At 40.1% G+C, this 19,934-nt stretch overlaps 1 protein-coding gene across 1 annotated transcript in view; it reads right to left on the bottom strand.

Moving 5' to 3' along the window:
• LOC130024369 (phosphoinositide 3-kinase regulatory subunit 5-like) overlaps positions 1–19,934 on the bottom strand; it is a 65,985-nt gene that overhangs the window by 29,147 nt on the left and 16,904 nt on the right. The window contains exons 2-3 of the mRNA XM_056115093.1: positions 4,115–4,258; positions 1,304–1,419 (exon numbers count right to left, since the gene is read on the bottom strand). Coding sequence (XP_055971068.1) covers positions 1,304–1,406 — 103 coding nt within the window. The 5' untranslated portion in view covers positions 1,407–1,419; positions 4,115–4,258. The remainder of the gene's footprint in view (positions 1–1,303; positions 1,420–4,114; positions 4,259–19,934) is intronic.

The following is a 19,934-nucleotide window of genomic DNA, read 5'->3' on the forward strand; positions in this document are numbered from 1 at the left end:
GGGGGAGGGGAGACACATGGACAAAACAAGATTGATCATGAGTTTCTTTCTCTCTCTCTCTTTTTTTTTTTTTGCTTTTTGGGTCACACCCTGCGATACTCAGGGATTACTCCTGGCTCTGCACTCAGGAATTATTCCTGGCAGTGCTTAAGGGGACTATATGGGATGCCGGGGATCGAACCTAGGTTGGCCATGTGCAAGGAAAATGCCCTACCCACTGTACTATCACTCTGGTCCAATCATGAATTTTCATGGAGTTTGACATGCCTGGACTCCTTCCAAAGTCCTAATTGTTCGAACATAGTGTTCACGTGTTCATTAGTCTTTGTTAACTTTGCAAGAGTCAGATGTTTTTGCATTATATCACATAATGATAGCCTCTTCCAGTTTATAAGATAAATTCAATTAAAATCTGGGTTGGAGGAAAGAAGGTAAAAAAACTTCCATGACAATAAGATTTTAGACCTTTACATACATTATTTACATTATCTCCACTAAGTATTCTTGCTAAGCCCCATCCTCTCTTTAGATAGGGAGTCCTTATTGTTATTAACTTCATTATACAGACCAGTGGGGTACTAGGAGATTAAAGGGTTATACAATCAGTAAAAAAACTTTTAATCTCAATTATGTTTAATTCCAAAAACTATGGAAAGTCTTTCAGAGAAGACGACATTTGAACAAAACTCTAAAGAAGAATTCAGCTATGTGTTTCTCTGAGGAAGAGTTCTATGAAGCAGGTGCAAAGGTTTTGAGGTTAAAAAGAAAGTGGATATATTCAGAAAGTATTGAGTTTCCATCTTATGGGGAAGTCTTATACATAAAATAAATGAGATATGGGATATGAAATAATTTTATGAGCATAATGGATTACAACTCATAAATCTTTATGAGCGTAATGAAGTACAATTAGGCATTACTCTTCAAACACAACTACTCCAGTTTGCAGGTACCCCTTTTTCTCAGTCCCGAAAAACTGAGAAAACCGCTAAACTGTTTGCTTTCTGAAGTTTTGCTGTAAAACCTTATGTTTTACAATTAAAAATCAATAAACAGGATTGCCATAAATTACCAACTGTTCTACCATAATAAATTGTGCCATTTCTAATTGTTTTTAATAAGTATCTCTGATTCTAGTGCAAGTTAAAGAATCAAGATGCAGCCCCGATGGGTTTGAGGAAGAAACTATGAAAAGGTAAAAACTCCCATTTACTGAAGGCCTACTCTGTCAGGTTTCCACGGGCATCACGGGCCCTGGGGCTTCCTTAGGTCTTACATGTCTCCCTCATACTCTAAGACCTACCTGACCAAGAGGTGGAATGGCGGTTGAGACTGAGTCCATGCAAGCAGCGCTCCAGGGCATGTAGAATTCGGTCTTCTGTGCAAGTTGTGGTCCCTGTCTGCATCCTGAGTCATTGCCTGGATGGGTAAAACAGAGGTCAGCTTGAAAAACTCAGGCTCAAGGAGCACTTACTTGATCTAGCAGGTCACAAGGCCATAAGTGAAGGGTCAAGGATAGGAGCAGAAAAGCAGACAAGGGTCTGTGCCAAGTGTTTTCAAGAGCCCACAGAGTGTCCTGGGAGTGTCCAGAAGATGGCAGATTGGGAAGGAGAAGGTGGGGCTCTAGGTTAAGAATAGCAATTCTTTATAGAATTAATAGAATTGCTATTATTTTCCCTGAATTTTTAAGACCTGCATCTCTTACCTATCAGGAATAGGTAAGAATTGGAAACTTATGTAAGGTTGGAAGCTAATTTCTAATGAGAATGCTATAGAAAGTTTCACACAATGGGCAGGTGCTCCAACTCTAAGACCCAGTGCCAACACCTAAGGCTAGTAGATATAGGGGCCAGGAGGATCACTCCATGGCTTGAAAGCCAATCTCATTTCTTGGAGGAAAAGGCAGGTGGAATGGAGAAGAGATCACTTAAGTGAACGATGGTTGAAGGGATTGCTCGGGATGGTAGATGTGTGCTGAAAATAGACTATGGACCAAACATGATGGCCGCTTACTACCTTTATTGCAAACCAAAACAGCCAAAAGGAGAGAGAGAGAGAGCTCTGTAAGAGGGAATGTATCTGCCACAGAGGCAGAAGGTGGGAAGAGGTGGGGGTGGTGGGAGGGAGACTGGGAATTTTGGTGGCAGAGAATGGGCACTGGTGGAGGGATGGTTACTCAACATTGTTTGATTGAAATGTAATCACGAAGGTTTGTAAAACCTTCTGTAACTGTATCTCATGGTGATTCATTAAAATTTTAAAAAATTAAAAAAAAAAGACCCAGTGACACATTCCTACCCTGACAACCTTTCCTGGATGCCCAGGTTACTTTTAGCTTTCCCCTTCTCTGTGGCCATTTTCCTGTTCTTTCCCTAAGATTAGTAATTATGCCGTCATCCAAAAACCTCACTTTGCCTCTCCATATCTTACAAGGAAGGTCAAAGGATATGTAGATCAGACTGAAAAGTCACTGAGAAGGGCATTTAAGACAGCTTATTGCACCAGGTGAGGAACTATGTGAAGTGTCAAATTTTGAGAGTCCTCAGCCAGCCCAGTTTCTTTATTTTTTGACAGGACCCAGGTTCCCTCAAGAACCACAGGCCAAGGGGCAAGCATAACAGGAGACCAGTTGAGCACAGTGATTAAACTAGACCCTGAGCATCAACAGACTTGAACTTAGATCTCCACTTTGGTATTTGCTAGAAAAGTTCTTTACTTTTTCCAAACTTCAGCTTACTTATCTATAAAACAGAGATGACAATGATCTGGGGCTGGAGCGACAGCATAGCGGTAGGGCATTTGCCTTGCATGCAGCCAACATGGCTGACCCGAGTTCGATTCCTCCGCCCCTCTCGGAGAGCCCGGCAAGCTACCGAGAGTATCTCGCCCACACGGCAGAGCCTGGCAAGCTACCCGTGAGGTATTCGATATGCCAAACACAGTAACAACAAAAGTCTCCAATGGAGACGTTACTGGGTCCGCTTGAGCAAATCGATGAACAACGGGAGGACAGTGACAGTGACAATAATCTACTCTCTACAAGACAGCTGTGCTGTATGTATCAGCTTTCAAAACACAAAAGTTATTATGCTTCAGTTCTTGCCACAGCTTCCTTTGCCTGAGAAATCACACTGTTTTCATCCCTTCCTGGTATGTGCTGTGGTTGGACAGTCAGATCAAGTCATAGAGAGAAACTGAGTAAACAGTGCTCCAGTTCTGTGGAACTGAGGACACATTAGGAAACCACAAGGAGAATAATGGAGTTCATAGTGCATCCATGCAAACAACATGCAAAGAACTATGGAATTCTAACTGCACCTAGTAATGGAAGGGAACAGTGGTGACGTGGAAACATCACACAAGCAAATCCAAAAACCTTCCTAGCCCCAGAGGAACACAACTCCATGTGAAACAGAAGGACTTTGAAAGCAGGATAAGCATAGAGGAAGTATTATCGAATGTATTTTATGACCACATACAATGTGCCAGGCACTAGGGACATAGCAGCAACCAAAGCAGACATGTTCCATTATAGAGTCTCAAATATTAAACAATTTATCAAAGAAAGATGACGTCTCATGAAATGAAGAAGTGATGTTGCTGAAAAGGGTTGAATGGGGAAGTCTATTTGAGCTTGTTGGGAGGTCAGGGAGCCCTCAGAAAGAACATTTAAGATATAACAGAAAAATCCTACCATTAGCAGTATTATAAGCCATGAATGGTGCCTAAAATAAAATTTAAAAAATTTAAAAGACGTAATAGAAAGGCAGATAGAAGTAAGGAGAATGTTCCAGTAAGAGATGGCAGGTGCCAAGATCTGGGTGCAAGACTACATCTGCCAAGGATCACAATCCTAAAGCTCAAAGCCTGGTGCAGAAACTTGCTCAGGACTTAGATAAGCTTTCCAGATTCTCTCCTTTTGGGCTGTGGAGATGAAAGACTGAGTTCAGTACCTATAGTGCTTCCATTCATGGTACCTGGATGCAAAGATATACTTCATGGTAATTTTCGAAGTTGCTTTTGTCTGCTGAGTCCTCCACAGGCAACCCAGCTAGTGAGCTCACTAATCTCGAACCAGATGAGCAGATTTTAGGCTATTGAGTTCCTCTCTTACCTGACTTGTTTCCAGTACTTGGTATGGGGGTTTGTTCCTGGGCATGAATACTTGATGAGGCCTCACCCTCTGCTTTTAATGGCAGCCCAAATACAAGATCCTCTTTATCTCAGTCTTATTCAGACTTAGAGATAACGGCACCTGCTGGAGAAGTTGGGAGATTGAACACTTTCAAAAATGATGTTTAGGGCTTGAATTACTGGCCCAAATATCATCAACAGACTCTTTGCTCCACAAAATGGTTTCTCCTCTTTCAACCCAAGTTCTTGGAGCAGCTCAGAAGTAAGTTCCTCATCATTTCACGGAAGGGAAAGCTGAATCATGATGAGCCATAAAAGTGTATCAAGTAGGGTTTCTTCTGTCTCCCCAATTATGTCTGGGGCCCACCTCAAAGGACAGCAATTGTTTCAGTTAGACCTTTATGCCAAAGTTCTTAGAGTTTGGGGAGGAGAGTAGGAGGAGGAGGAGGAATTTAAAATTTGTAGCTTTATTATTTGGATTAAAAACTATGAGGAAAAGATTAATTGAGTGGGAGAAATACTGTTCATGGATAGATTCTTGCAAGTGAGAATATTTTAGTTTATTTTAGTTTAGAATATTTTAGAATAGTTTATTTAGTTTATTTTAGTTAAGAATATTTTAGACCAACCCCTTTATTCCTGCTCTTTTGTTCATTTGCAAAAATGGGCTAATAAAATATTCATCACGGTAGTATTGGTGGGGTTAGTCCTGTAATAGCTGGTAAGGACCCTTTTTGTTAGTTTAAACTAAAAAAATTGTAGTCATTGAGGGACTGGAGAGAGTACAGCAGGGTGGGTAACGCACTTGCATTGCACTCAGACATCTAGAGTTTGATCCCTGGCATACCATATAGTTCCCTTAGTGCAGAATCAGGAGTGACCCTTGTGCATCTATGGATGTGAACCAAAAATAAATAAATTAAAAAAAATCTGGTCATTGCTATTTTAATCCCAAATAAATGATATTGTCTCAAAGTAGCACGTCAGTTTTTGATAGTTGTGAAGAGTCATGCCAGGCAGTGCTGGGGTGTATGAGGGCCACTCTCTGAGGTACTGGGGGAGAGAGGCACATTATGTTAGCTTCTAACCCAGAGCCTCACATATGCAAGATATATTCTCTGCCATTGCAGGCACATACTCAACATCAGATCTGAATTTCTTTGAATCGTTTTTTAGTGGCTGTAAGACTTGAATAGTTCTTAACTCCTGCAAATATTTTCAATATTTTGTCCTCATTTACAAACCTTAAAATAAGCACTTGTTGCTTATAAATGAAATCTACATTTTAAAACATTTTTATTAAAGTAAAGTTTCGTTATAATTTTTTTAAATTCAAGGAAATGGTTCATGATTATTAATGGGAAAACTATATTTCCCACAAAGAATATTTCAGACCACAATGCTTCACTAGAAAATTCTACCAAACATTTAAGAAAGAAATAACACTACTCTTACTCAAAGAGGAAAAAATTCCCCAACTCACTTATGAAACAAAAATAACAAACAATAAACCCCACAAAATATTACTATATGCACCCAAAATTCTGCTGATCAATATTTTGCAGTTTTTATCTCAAGATGCTAAAACTGCCTCAATATTTTACATTTGGGAACCGCCCCCAGCAGTGCTCAGGAGGACAAGTGGTTGTAGAGATGGAATTCAGGCCTCTTGCATACAAAGCGTGCTCTCCATCCTTTTGAACCATTTCCCTGTACCCCAAATGCAAAACTCGTTAACAAATTATTTGCAAATAAAATACAGCAACGTGCAAATATGAATGTTTTAAAATAAATACATTTAAAGGCAAAATGTATTTACCCAGGAATTCAAAGAGTTTTAACTCTGAAAATCAAAGTAACTAACCAAATTAATAAAATACAGGAGAAATCCAAGGGATCCATACAGGAAAAGTAGTCAATTATCACTATTTTTAGGTGACATAAAGGTAAAGGTAAAGGCCCTCCCGTTGATCGTCGATTTGCTCAAGCGGGCACAGTAACGTCTCCATTGGAGACTTTGTTGTTACTGTGTCTGGCATATCGAATACTCTCGGTAGCTTGCCGGGCTCTCCGAGAGGGGCGGAGGAATCGAACTCGGGTTGGCCATGCTGACCACTTGTAAGGCGAACGCCCTACCCGCTGTGCTATCGCTCCAGCCCTTATAAAAGTTCACTAAAGAACTCTTTATGTTTCTTAGAAAAAATAAACCAATACAGCAAGGTAGCTGGTCATAAAGTCAACAAGCAAAAAATCTTCTGAATTTTCCATATACAAATAATGAACTAGAAGAGGAAGAGATAAAAAATTCCACTCCTTTCAGAGTCCATTCCATTCAAAACAGTGTTCCAAAACACAATCACCTAAGGATCAACTTAAGATGGGAGAGACCTATACTACGAAAACTATAATTCCTTAAGTGAACTTATAATTCACTTAAGAAAGGACTAGAAGAAAGGTCTTAGGAAATAAAAACTATTCCATGTTTATGAATTAGAAAAATAACTATTGTCAAAATGACCTTCCTACCTAAATTATTATACAGCTAGATACAATCCCCACCAATGATATGCTTCAAGGACTTAGAATAGTCAATAAGAATTTTTTTCAATAAGAAAGTTTTATGGAATCATAAAACACCCCAAATAGCCAATCCATACTGAGAAATAAAAAATTGGGACATATCTCATTATATAACTGAAACTATATTAAAAAACCATAGTGATCAAAACAGCATGGTACTGGACTAAGAACAGACTAGTGAGTTAGAAAAACTCTGACTAGTAAGTTAGAATCAAGCACACAAAGACAAATTCCCAGATCTATGGTCAACAAATTTTGTGCAAAATTGTTGGGTACATGAAATGGAGTAAAGATAGAACTTTAAACAAATGGTGCTGGAAAACTGTATAACCACATGACAAAAATAAAGCTAGATCCATGTTTCACACCTTACACAAAAGTCAATTCTAAGCGAGTCAAAGGTCTTGAGATCAGACCAGAATCCATAAAATACATCGTGAAAAATATGGGCAGAATGCCTATATTTGAGCCACAAAGGTGTTTTCAATGATATAATTCCATTGGCAAAGGCAATCAGAAACAAAAATAAACAATAAGACTACATCAAATTAAAAAAATTCTATATTGCAAAAGAAAGAAGGGCTAAAACTAAAAGACACTTTGATACCTTACATTCCTTTATCCTGTTATTGAGATAAAATATTTGCACTCAACAATCAGAGAAACAGATTGAGAGAAAATATTTGCACTCAACAATCAGAGAAAAGAGTTAATATAAAAAGTATTTTTATTCAATCAGCTTAATCAATGGCTGAATAAATAGCAGTACTCCTACATTATAAAAATAAAAAACAAAAAAATAAAATTTAAAAAAGTATTTTTATATAAGTACTAAAGATCAACCAAAGAATCCAAAGCCTATTAAAATATGGGAATAGAAAAGGAACTGACACTTCTCTGAAGACAGACAGATGGACAACAGGCACATAAAAAGTGCTCATTATCAAGTACCACTGTCACTGTCCTCCCATTGTTCATTGATTTGCTCGAGCGGGCCCAGTAATGTCTCCATTGTGACAATTGTCACTGTGTTTGGCATATCGAATACGTCACGGGTAGCTTGCCAGGCTTTGCTGTGTTGGCAAGACACTCTCTGGTAGCTTGCCGGGCTCTCTGAGAGGGGCGGAGGAATCGAACTAGGGTCGGCCATGTTGGCCGCTTGCAAGGCAAATGCCCTACCCACTGTGCTATCGTTCCAGCCCTTATCAAGTATAATCAAGGAAATTCAAATCAAGACAACAATAAGACCATCTCACAACAGAGAGAATGGCACATATTAAAAAACAAAGCAAACAAACAAACAAAGACTCATCTGTTTTGGCAGGGATGTCCTAAAAAGGAACTCTCATTCACTGCTGGTGGAAATGTTGTCTGGTTCAGCCCTTGTGGAAAACAGTATGGAGATTTCTCAGAAAAATAAGAATAGAACTGCCATATAATCCTGGAACTCCACTTTTTAGTATCTAGCCCCAACACATTCACAAGAAACAAGGACAATATTCACACCATTATTCACTGCATCACTTAGAGTCATAGCTAGAATACTGAATTAACCTAGGTGTCTAAAGATGAATGAGTGGATATGAAAAGTTATATTTATATATAATGGAATACTGTGAAGCAGCAAGAATTGATGAAATCATAGACTTGCTGCAATTTGGATGTAATTGGAGGATATCATGTTAAGTGAAGTAAGTCAGGAGAGGACAAATACTAGATGCTCTTACTTATCTGTCTGTGGCATATAGAATAACAGGGTGAAGGAATACAAGGTATCAAAAGGGGCCCCTATGTTACCCTAGACCCTAGATTATACAAATGAGTAAACGGAAAATAAATGGAGGGGACAAGTAAGAAGAGATGAACAAGAGGACGAACAGGACTAACACTGAAAGCATGAGGCCCAACTATAATAAGCAAACTTTAAAATGTTTCTGAAGGAATCTGGGAACATTGATGGAGGCATGTTGACACTGGTACTGGTACTGGTACTGGTGTTGGAAAATTATTTTCCTGAAACTCAACTATGAACCATTTTTTAAATCACAGTTTCTTAATAAAAAAATCAAAGAAATTAGAAAATTGAAGAAAAATCTCATAATAACTACACTTAATAAATAATAAACTTTAGAAATTCAACACCAGGACTGGGCTGGAGCGATAGCACAATGGGTAGGGTGTCTGCCTTGCATGCAACCAACATGGCCGACCCAAGTTTGATTCCTCCGCCCCTCTCGGAGAGCCCGGCAAGCTACCGAGAGTATCTCGCCCGCACGGCAAAGTCTGGCAAGCTCCCCATGGCGTATTCGATATGCCAAACCAAGTAACAAGTTTCACAATGGAGACATTACTGGGCCCGGTCAAGCAAATTGATGAACAACGGGAGGACCGTGATCTACAGTGATCTACCGTGAACACCAGGACTAGAGAATTAGTAAAGTGCTTGCCTTGCACATGGCCAACCTGGGTTTGATGCTGCCCCACATATGGTCACTGCTAGGTGTGACCCTTGAACACAGAGTTAGGAGTAAGCCCTGAGCACAGCCGGATGTGGTCCAAAAACAAATGAAACAAAAATTTCAATACTAACTTATAAAATTTCTCAGTAAACTACAAACAGAAGGGAACTATTTTAAACTGATAAAGAGAAAGAGAGAGAGAAGAGAAAAAGAGAGAATATAAACTGATAAAGAACAACATGAAAAAGTTTATAAAGTGAATCCCAAGTTCTTTACCTTTACTATTAGAAAAAGCAAAGATATTTGTCCTCAACATCTTTTTTTTTTCTGAAGAGGGATATACCCAGAGGTACTCGGGGGTTACCCTTGACTTGATCCTTTCAGCATAGCCTGCGGAATTAAATAATGCCAGAGAATGAACTTGGGCATCTGTCATGCAAAGCATGTGTTCCAGCTCCAGTTTGAGCTATCTTTCTGGCCCTTTTCACAACTTTTACTGAACATTTCACTGACAGTCATAATCATTGTCATAAGACAAGAAAAAGTACCATAAAAATTAGATGTGGACATGGGAAATTTCTAAGGACTCTAAAATACCATAAGTGAATTTCTCAAAGTTATACGCTACCATGCCAGTATAAGAACTATATTCTATTTCTACATTGAAGTCATTACAAGTTAGAAAATAAAATTTGTAAATATACCATTCAAAATAACATTAAACTACTAGGGATACATTTAGAAAAACCTTGTAAAACCCCCAGATCCAAGAATAAGTGGAGGAGAGTTATATACAAGTCCACAGACACAATATTGGTATTATGCCAATCATCTTGCTAAAACAATCTACAATTCAACACAGTCCTCATCAGTATCTCAGAGGGTGGGAGGGACACTGAGAACATTGGTGGTGGAGAATGGGTACTGGTGAAGGGATGGGTACTCGAACATTGTTTGATTAAAATGTAACCATGAAAATTTATATGTAACTGTATCTCACAATGATTCATTAAAATAAAAAATAAAAAAAAATAATAAGTGGGAAAAGTGATTCTAAAATGCACTAGGTTTCCTCTATTGGATTTTAATTTTTGACAATAAGAACTTACCTACCATTTCAAGATTTTTAATCTTCATACCTAGCTCAGAAATAGGGATTCTCTCCCAGGATGGGAGAAGCATGCTGAAAGTAGACTATAGACCAAACATGATTGTCACTCAATGCCTTTTTTGAAAACCACAACAGCCAAAAGGAGAGAACAAAAAGGAATGCCCTGCCACAGAGGCAGGGTGGGATGAGGGGATTGGGGGGTTGGAGGGATACTGGGATACGTGGTGGTGGAAAATGGGCACTGGTGGAGGGATGCGTACTTGATCATTGTATAATTGAAACCCAAGCACAAAAATTTGTGGGTCTACAACTGTACCTCATGGTGTTTTACTAATAAAAATTTTTTAAAAATCAGGATTCTCCATAAGGTACATTGAAGACAAAGTCGGCAAAACCCTCCATGATATTGAAGCTAATGGTATCTTCAAATATGTCAGGCCACTGGCCAAGCAAGTGAAAACAGAGATAGACAAATGGGACTATCTTAAACTAAGAAGCTTCTGCACCTCAAAAGAAACAGTGACCAAAATACAAAGACAGTCTACAGAATGGAAAAGGATATTAGCCCAATACACATCCGACCCCATCAAAAAATAGGGCAACAAATAAAGGGTGTTGGGAGGATCCTCTCAGGATGGGAGAAGCATGCTGAAAGAGGACTATAGACCGTTGTATAATTGAAACCCACGCACAAAAATTTGTAAGTCTACAACTGTTCCTCATGGCGTTTCACAAATAAAAAATAAAAAATAAGAGTTTGAAATAATTCATTAGTGAAAAAAAATGGGACAACGAAATGAACAGAAACTTTCTCAAAGAAGAAATTCGAATGGCTAAAATGCACATGAGAAAATGCTCTACATCATTAATCATCAGGGAGATGCAGATCAAAACAACAATGAGATATCATTTTACACCACAGAGACTGGCCCACATCCAAAAGAACAAAAGCAACTGGTGCTGGCGTGGATGTGGTGGGAAAGGGATCCTCCTTCACTGCTGGTGGGAATACCGACTGGTTCAGCCCTTTTGGAAAACCGTATGGACGATTCTCAAAAAATTAGAAATTGAGCTCCCATTTGACCCAGCAATACCACTCCTGGGAATATATCCCAGAGAGGCAAAAAAGTATAGTCGAAGTGACATCTGCCAACTGGTTCAGCCCTTTTGAAAAACAGTATGGACAATTGTCAAAAAATTAGAAATTGAGCTCCCATTTGACCCAGCAATACCATTCCTGGGAATATATCCCAGAGAGGCAAAAAAGTATAGTTGAAGTGACATCAGCACTTGTTTCTTTCTTCATTGCAGCACTGTTTACAATAGCTAGAATCTGGAAAAAACCCGAGTGCCCGAGAACAGATGACTGGTTAAAGAAACTTTGGTACATCTACACAATGGAGTACTATGTAGCTGTTAGAAAAGATGAAGTCATGAAATTTACATACAAGTGATACTGCATGGAAAGTATCATGCTAAGAGAAATGAGTCAGAAAGAGAGGATCAGACGTAGAAAGACTGCATTCATCTGGGGAACATAAAGTAACAAAATAGAAGACTAACACCCAAGAATAGCCGAGATAAGTACCAGGAGGTTTATTCCATGGCTTGGAGGCCAACCTGCACATGCTAGGGGTAAAGGCAGCTCAGATAGAGAAGGGAGCACCAAATAAAGGGAAGATCCGCCCAGGATGGGAGATGCATGCTGAAAGTAGACTATAGACCGAACATGATTGCCACTCAATGCCTCTTTTGCAAACCACAGCACCCAAAAGGAGAGAGAACAAAAGGGAATGTCCTGCCACAGAGGCAGGGTGGGATGGGGGGATGGGGGGTAGAAGGGATACTGGGATTACTGGTGGTGGAGAATGGGCACTGGTGGCGGGATGGGTACTCTATCATTGTACAACTGAAACCTAAGCACAAAAATTTGTAAGTCTACAACTGTACCTCATGGTGTTTCACTAATAAAAATTAAAAAAATAAACAAATTATATTGCTGCATCACAAAAAAAAGAATCAGGATTCTCCCTATACTCATTTTTCTATGAATATGGAAATATGCTAATCCAAAAAACCACCCAAATATGGTGCCATGATCAAACAAGTAATAGGGGATATTCCTTAAGCCTCAAAGGAAAATCATTTCTACTGTAGCTTCCCAGTCAGTCAGTCCTTACTAGGGTGTTGAAAGAGTTCGTTGCCACCCCCATGTGGGCAGATTGGTTGGAGCCTGTATTTCCTTTGTCCAAAGGTCAAAGGAAGAGATTCAGGTCAGAACCCAAGATTTCCAGGAGCGATTTCTATGGCCTCAGAGCAAAAACAGAGACAATTCATGAGGCTAGTCATTTCTTTCTTTATTTAAAATTTCCCCTCTCTTTGGTCAGTTCTCGTGCCAATAAAGTAGCAACTTGGGGAAAGTGTGGCAGAAAATGAAAACTGAGTTATTGGACAGATCTTGGCAGGATGGGGTGGGACTCAGAATTGGATGTGAGAAGAAAATGTTCTATTTTTTTCCTCTTTATAAAATTTAATTCTAAATAACTTTTAGGTTTACAGAAAAATTGAATAAAAACAAACTTCCATATACCCTTTCTACATTTCCACCTTTCTCCCACCCAAAGTTTCCCCAGTTATTAATATCTTTCATTAGTGTAGTATATTTGATACAACTGATGGACCAATCGCTACACAACTAAAGTGTAGCTGCAATAAATGTAGTTTTCACTAGGGTTCACTCTTTGTGTCATAAGGTACAATATCATTCAGAATAGTTTCACTGTCCTAAAAATCTCTTAATCTATGCTTTTCTCTCTCACAAATCTATAATAATCACTAATCTTTTACTATCTCTAAAACTATGTCTTTCCGAGAATATTGCATAGTTTGCATATACGCGATGTTGACTTTCAGACTTTTTGTTACATATAGGTATGTATTTTGCATCTAAGTTCTTAATGGAATGAAATACAAAACTTCAATTACAGGTACATTAAAATGATCCCTAGGTTAGAGTTTCTGATTCTAGAAACTGTACGACACACACAAAAAAGAGACATATGGAATGGGACAGAAGGTAGTCCTTCCCCTCTCTCTCGATGCCTCTTGAACCATCAAGTCCTGGTGTGAGAACAGGTCACTTTCTTGCCTGCTCTGCTTCCCTAATACAGAATTTCTTAAATACATTTTTCCCCCTCTGGGGACCTCCCTAAATACGTTGCTTTAATTTCTCAAGCTGGCAAACTCCATCTTAGTTTTTCACGTTCTCTCTCTCTCTCTCTCTCTCTCTCTCTCTCTCTCTCTCCTTTTTAAAACAATACTTCCCAGAGGTTTGGGAGTTTCTAATCTCTAATAACAGACTTCTTATATGACTTCAGAAGGACAGCCCCTGAACCTGGTTCCCCAGGGAAAGGGGAGGGCCCCAGCTGAGGACATGGTGCAGAGGCACTAGAAAAAACTCAGAGCATAGTCCATTAAAGGGACCCCACCAGGGCAAAACAGCTCCCTGACCTGAGACTTCCCTCCTGGAAGCCTAATTAAATAATAAAAAGCAATGAGCTAATTCCCTGATCTCTCTGGACTTCAGTTTCTTCTTCCATAAAATGAGAACTGGCCCTCCCCATAAGTGACATATTATAGGATGAGTGCCATATTATTGGATTGCTAGAATGCAAGAGGGATTGAATATACATCCCCTCCTCAATCATCACACATCTCAGGGATCTTGCCAAGAAGATATCCAGGACAATCTTTCCAAGGAGCACTTATGTGACAGTACTTAAGAGCATTTTACTATGGACCCCAGTGCACAGAATGACCGTGACTACAGCTGGGCTATGGCAGGGACAAACTCATCCCCCTCCCATTCTTCTCCTTTAATCAGGGCATAGATTCTGGGACAATTGGAGAGCTCTCTCCTCTATTAAATTTAGTGTCTCCAGAATAAAATGACATCTGATAGTTCCTCAGTCTCCAGATTAACCCAGTAGGGATAAAGTATTTCCCTTTCTAGCCACATAAGCCTTGATTGACAGTAACTAGCCAGCTGTCCCACCTGCAGCAGGTCTCAGTACACAGAGACCACTTAGCTTCCGGTTTAACCACAAAGAAAAAGGTGGGGTTGGGTGGGGGACACTGGGTGGACAGGTGTGGGGAAGCCTGACTCATAGTTACTTATATCACCAAGACACCACACCTGTTACCACGGTTGCCTAGACTTGCCCACTTCTGCAGCAGTGATTGGGGGCAGATGAAGAAGGCTGCAGAAAGCAAGAGGTAGAATGAAAAGAGAGGATGCCAGGGAGGAGACAGGAATGATGAAGAGGCTTGAAGGGCAGGGTTGAACAGGAATATCCTTAAAACATCTTGAGACTGAGTTAGATGAAAGGAGTTCAAAAAAAAATGTCAAAGTGTACACCAGCAGCCCCAATGTTTCCTGTTTTTCTAACAAATCACCAATGATTTCCAAGAAAAGCATGCTGTACTGCACTAGACCCTGGGCACAGCCACAGAATTTGCACATCTGGTCTATGCTTCAAGAATGCAGCAACCAGTGCCCGGGTACAGGATGTGGCAGATCTGCCCAAATGTCTGCAGTGAAGAAGCTCTTCAGAGAGTCTCCTTTCATAGTCAAAAGACCTTATGAGTCTTTTGTAAGGCAGGGAAGCAGAGAAATCCTTCAGTGCTTTGAGAATTTAAGTGATGACTACCCATACTTATTTCTGTCTCTGAATATTCTAATAATTTCTAGGTAGTTGGATATGAGGGTCCAGGGAAGGCACAATGAGACCAGATTCCTGAAAGACTGGAAAGAGCTCAGAGCAGGCAACACATGAATTCCCAACTGCTGTCCTACCCTACTCCATCCAGCTTCTCCCCCCATCTTGCCACAGAGGCAATGGTAGAGTCTTGGCTCATTCAAAAACCCTTTGAGGGGTGCAAAGACCTTGAGCTGAAGATTCATCCCCCAACACAACCTCCAGCTTCTCTCTTTTACCATCTGTTCCTCTGCCACCCTAGAAATCACACCCTGCCCCTACTTGCCCATATCCCTCCAGGAATGCCGATGATCTCGGCCTTGTTCCCTCTACTTCCTTCACCCACGACCACGGCCTCTTGAACAATGCTCTCCCACAACCTTACTCAGACTCTGATCCCTATAGCTCAAAACTGATGACATAGTTCATGATGACTTTACCAGAATGGGGAACCAGGGTTTCTTCAGACAGAAAACTAGGGGTAATTCAGTCATGTACATAGTGATCTATGGAGACCATATTGTAACCCACTAATACCCCACCTCACCAGGGGACAGACTGTAGATAAGAGTTGAAAATGGAAGAAAGAGAAAATGCCCTTCCTGTATCTGCCTTTAGCCTTATTCCTACATGCTTATTATCATAGTGGGCAGATTCCATCCTCAGGTCAATACCACATATGAATTTATTTTTCTAAATTATTTGAAAGCAAGTTTATCATGTAGATGCATGACAAGTAACTCCTGAATGTTATATTGAAACATATTAAACATGAACTGATATCAGAAAATTCATAATACTACATTTAATCTAATACTACAATAAGATTCCCTCAAGTATAAGAATACACTCCCAATATGATATTCTCCATGTCCATCCATTTATAGGCAAATTTCATGATTTCATTTTTCCTAATAGCTGCATAGTATTCTATTGTGTTGATGTGCCTATGTTTCTTTATCCATGGAGAGTATCATCCTGAATGAAATGATTCAGGAGGAGAGGGACAAATATAGAATTACTGCACTCATTTTTGGCATATAAAAATATATAGTGGAGGACTAATATCCATGGCCAGGAAAAACAGGGGCTAGAAGGACTGGTCAATGGTTGGAACTAACTATAGTGTGTTTGGGGGCTGAGGGTAGGTAAGATAGAGAAGAGATCAGTATGACAATAATAGCTGGAAATGATCACACTGAACAAGATCTAAGATTGCAGTAACCTTACAGTATCACTACTACAAACCACAATGCCCAAAAGGGGAGAGAGGGGGAGAGAGAGAGAGAGAGAGAGAGAGAGAGAGAGAGAGAGAGAGAGAGAGAGAGGAAGGAGAAGGAGAAGGAGGAGATGGAGATTGCCTGCCATAAGGAAGGCAGGGGGTGGAGGGTGGGGAATGATGGGAGGGAACCTGGAGACACTGGTGCTGGGAAATATACACTGGTGGAGGGATGGGTGTTGGAATACTGTATGACTGAAATCCAAACATGAATAGCTTTTTAAGGGTCTATCTCACATGATTCAATTAAAAAGTTAAAAAAAGAGAATACTCTTCCACTGATGATAATGTTATCACACTAAACAATCGACTAATAATTGTGAAATGCTATTTATTACACTCCAGGAAACACACACTTGCAGAACACCTACTGTATGCCTAACTACCTGCACTGCTAATGTCAACATCTCACTGAACCACCTAGGGGACAGCAGTGGAGGATGGGACTTGCTGTGACCAAATGTGCTGTTGATGCTGGATATGATATAAAAAATACATCTGAAAATCTGCCACAGCCCAATTACAAGGCAAAATGAGAATTTCTTCCCAGGAAAGAAAGAACATTACAGTATAAATAGTCACAGCTCTCATCCCACCACCTCTTTTTTCTACAACACAGCCTTGCCCATTTACAAGATAGAATTACATTTCCCATCCTGAAGGTTGCCAGAAGGTTGAGGTGGTTCAGACAATAAGAAGCCACTGACAGCCACTCTGATGTGCAGTTTTAGTCCCAAACTGTTCCAGTTTTCCCAGCTAAGACCAAGACATGGTTGAACAAGTCACCTCAATCCTGTGCTATATAATTCTTGAGCATTGTGAAAATGATTGTAGTTTTCTACCACGGTGTTTTGGGTGGCTGGTTACACAGAAAAAGTATCTGGAAGATGTGTATGTAGCATAGACCCCACGATCTGAAAGAAAGCAGGTTACAGAGCTGGAAAGTCAATGGTTCATGTGTTTGAAAGAACCTAGATGGACCAGTTTATGGTAATAGGGGTGACTACACAATCCAATAGGAGCAACAATGACAATCTAGCATGCAAAATAAGCAAACAATCCTATAGAAAAATGGGTAAAAGAGTCTTTACAAAAGAGAATTTCAAAATGACTAATAAATGGAGTTCTCAATTTTGTTAGTTATAAAAGTGATACAAATTAAAATCACAGTTTGATCCCACTATACAATGGTTAAAATTAAAAAGACAGAAAACACTGCTCATGACAAAGTGAAGCAATTTGAATTATTGGGACTGCATGTGGGATGTAAACAGATTGATCCACTTTCCAAAGAGAAAATAATTTATCAGTACCTATCAATGAACAACCCCATCGCATCATGATTACCCCATTGCACAGCAATTCTTTCCATTGAAATGCACTCAGGGGACAAACACCAAAATGTTTACAGCTAGCACCATTAATAGAACTTTTGAGCTAGATTCTATCCAGAGGTGAGGTGTCCCATTAGAGGTGATATGAGTCAGGTGCTTAGGAAACTAGAGGAAATAATTAGTTGAATAGCAAAGCTTCTCCAAGAAGGTAAGCTGCTCTTTTTCAGTCTTGGGACAGGCACTAGACATGCAGTTCCTTTAGGGAGTAGCCTACCCTGAGGGAGGAAAAAGGTAGACATAGAGCACCCTTCAGGCTGGAGCGACAGCACAGCGGGTAGGGTGTTTGCCTTGCACATGGCCGACCTGGGTTCGATTCCTCCATCCCTTTTGGAGAGCCCGGCAAGCTACCAAGAGTATCCCGCCTACACGGCAGAGCCTGGCAAGCTCCCTGTGGCATATTCGATATGCCAAAAACAGTAACAACAAGTCTCACAATGGAGACATTACTGGTGCCCGCTCAAGCAAATCAATGAACGGGAGGACAGTGCTACAGTGCTACAGGACACCCTTGGAGATGAAATTGTGTGAGATGGTAAGAAAGAATAGGACTGGCCCCATTTATACCCCATTGGCCAAGCTAAGTGATCAGAAGTGACCTTGAGGGTGCCATATGGAATCATTCTTAGAGTGAATGACATATTGGTCTTAGTATTTAGGAGATCATACAGCAAGGGGCGGGGGGAAGTACAGAAGGAAGGGAATGAAAGGAGGAGGCTCTGGCTTGGAGGGTTCTGAAGTCAAGTCATGAGTTTGCTGCTTGAAACATGTTGCAGGTAGCAGATTAGCAAATAAATAAACCAGAGAGTCATAGTTTCTTTATGTTTATGTTCTTTCTTCAGGTGTAGATTCTTTCTTTAGGTTTACTGCTATTGAGAATTATTCAATGAACTGTAGAAAATGAGATACATTTACACTTAAGCGTCCTCTCTTATCATACCAGAGAACTCTGATTTTGGTTTTTTAGAGTACACAATTTAAAAAAGAGAGTGAGATAGAGATAAGAAATATGAAGATATTACAAAAGACAAACTAAATATTAGAGAACCCTTTAAAATATAATCTTGAACATTATAGTCTCTGACCATACCAGCCACCACCAATTTTTTTCTGGGGGATTTGGGGACTTTGTAAGAAGTGCGCCAGGGACTGGGGGGGCCACTCTGAACCCAAATGTGCAGCTGGATAATTCAATGCTTGGGACCCACAATGAGGAGCTACTCTAACTCAGCAGTGCTGGGGTTCACCAGAGCCATCCAGTGATATGCGGGGAACATGGAGTGTGATGACCAAAATCAGAGCTTCAGAATGCCAGGTATGCACTCCAGTTTTTTGAGCTGTCGCCCCCAGTCCCCACAACATTCTCTACACATTACTAACTGTGGCTCATAACCATTAGAGAAAGAAACCTGTAACACCACAGACTATAAATACAAGAAAATATTTCAAAAATAGCATACCTAAATTGGATGGCTATTGACTCAAGACAATATAGAAAAATGTGAACTGAAAAAAAAAAACATAGGGCTACCACTGGCTTAACAAACTCATGCAGAAAAGTGCATGAACTGTTTACGATAGCCAGAATCTGGAAAAAACCTGAGTGCCTGAGAACAGATGAATGTTAAAGAAACTTCGGTACATCTATACAATGGAGTACTATGTAGCAGTTAGAAAAGATGAAGTCATGAAATTTACATACAAGTGATACTACATGGAAAGTATCGTGTTAAGCGAAATGAGTCAGAAAGAGAGGATCAGACGTAGAAAGACTGCATTCATCTGGGGAACATAAAGTAACAAAATAGGAGACTAACACCCAAGAATAGCCAAGATAAGTACCAGGAAGTTCACTTCATGGCTTGGAGGCCAGCCACACATATTAGGGGTAAAGGCAGCTCAGATAGAGAAGGGAGCACCAAATAAAGAGTATTAGGAGGATCCGCCCAAGATGGGAGAAGCATGCTGAAAGTAGACTATAGACCGAACATGATTGTCACTCAATGCCTCTTTTGAAAACCACAACACCCAAGAGGAGAGAGAGAACAAAAGGAAATGCCCTGCCACAGAGGCAGGGTGGGATTGGGGGGGGGGATAGGGGGTGGGAGGGATACTGGGATTAGTGGTGGTGGAAAATGGGCACTGGTGGAGGGATAGGTATTTGATCATCGTATAATTAAAACCCAAGCACAAAAATTTGTAAATCTACAACTGTACCTCACG

Source organism: Sorex fumeus, unplaced genomic scaffold (genome assembly GCF_029834395.1).
Source record: "Sorex fumeus unplaced genomic scaffold, SorFum_2.1 ptg000028l, whole genome shotgun sequence".
NCBI lineage: Eukaryota > Metazoa > Chordata > Mammalia > Eulipotyphla > Soricidae > Sorex > Sorex fumeus.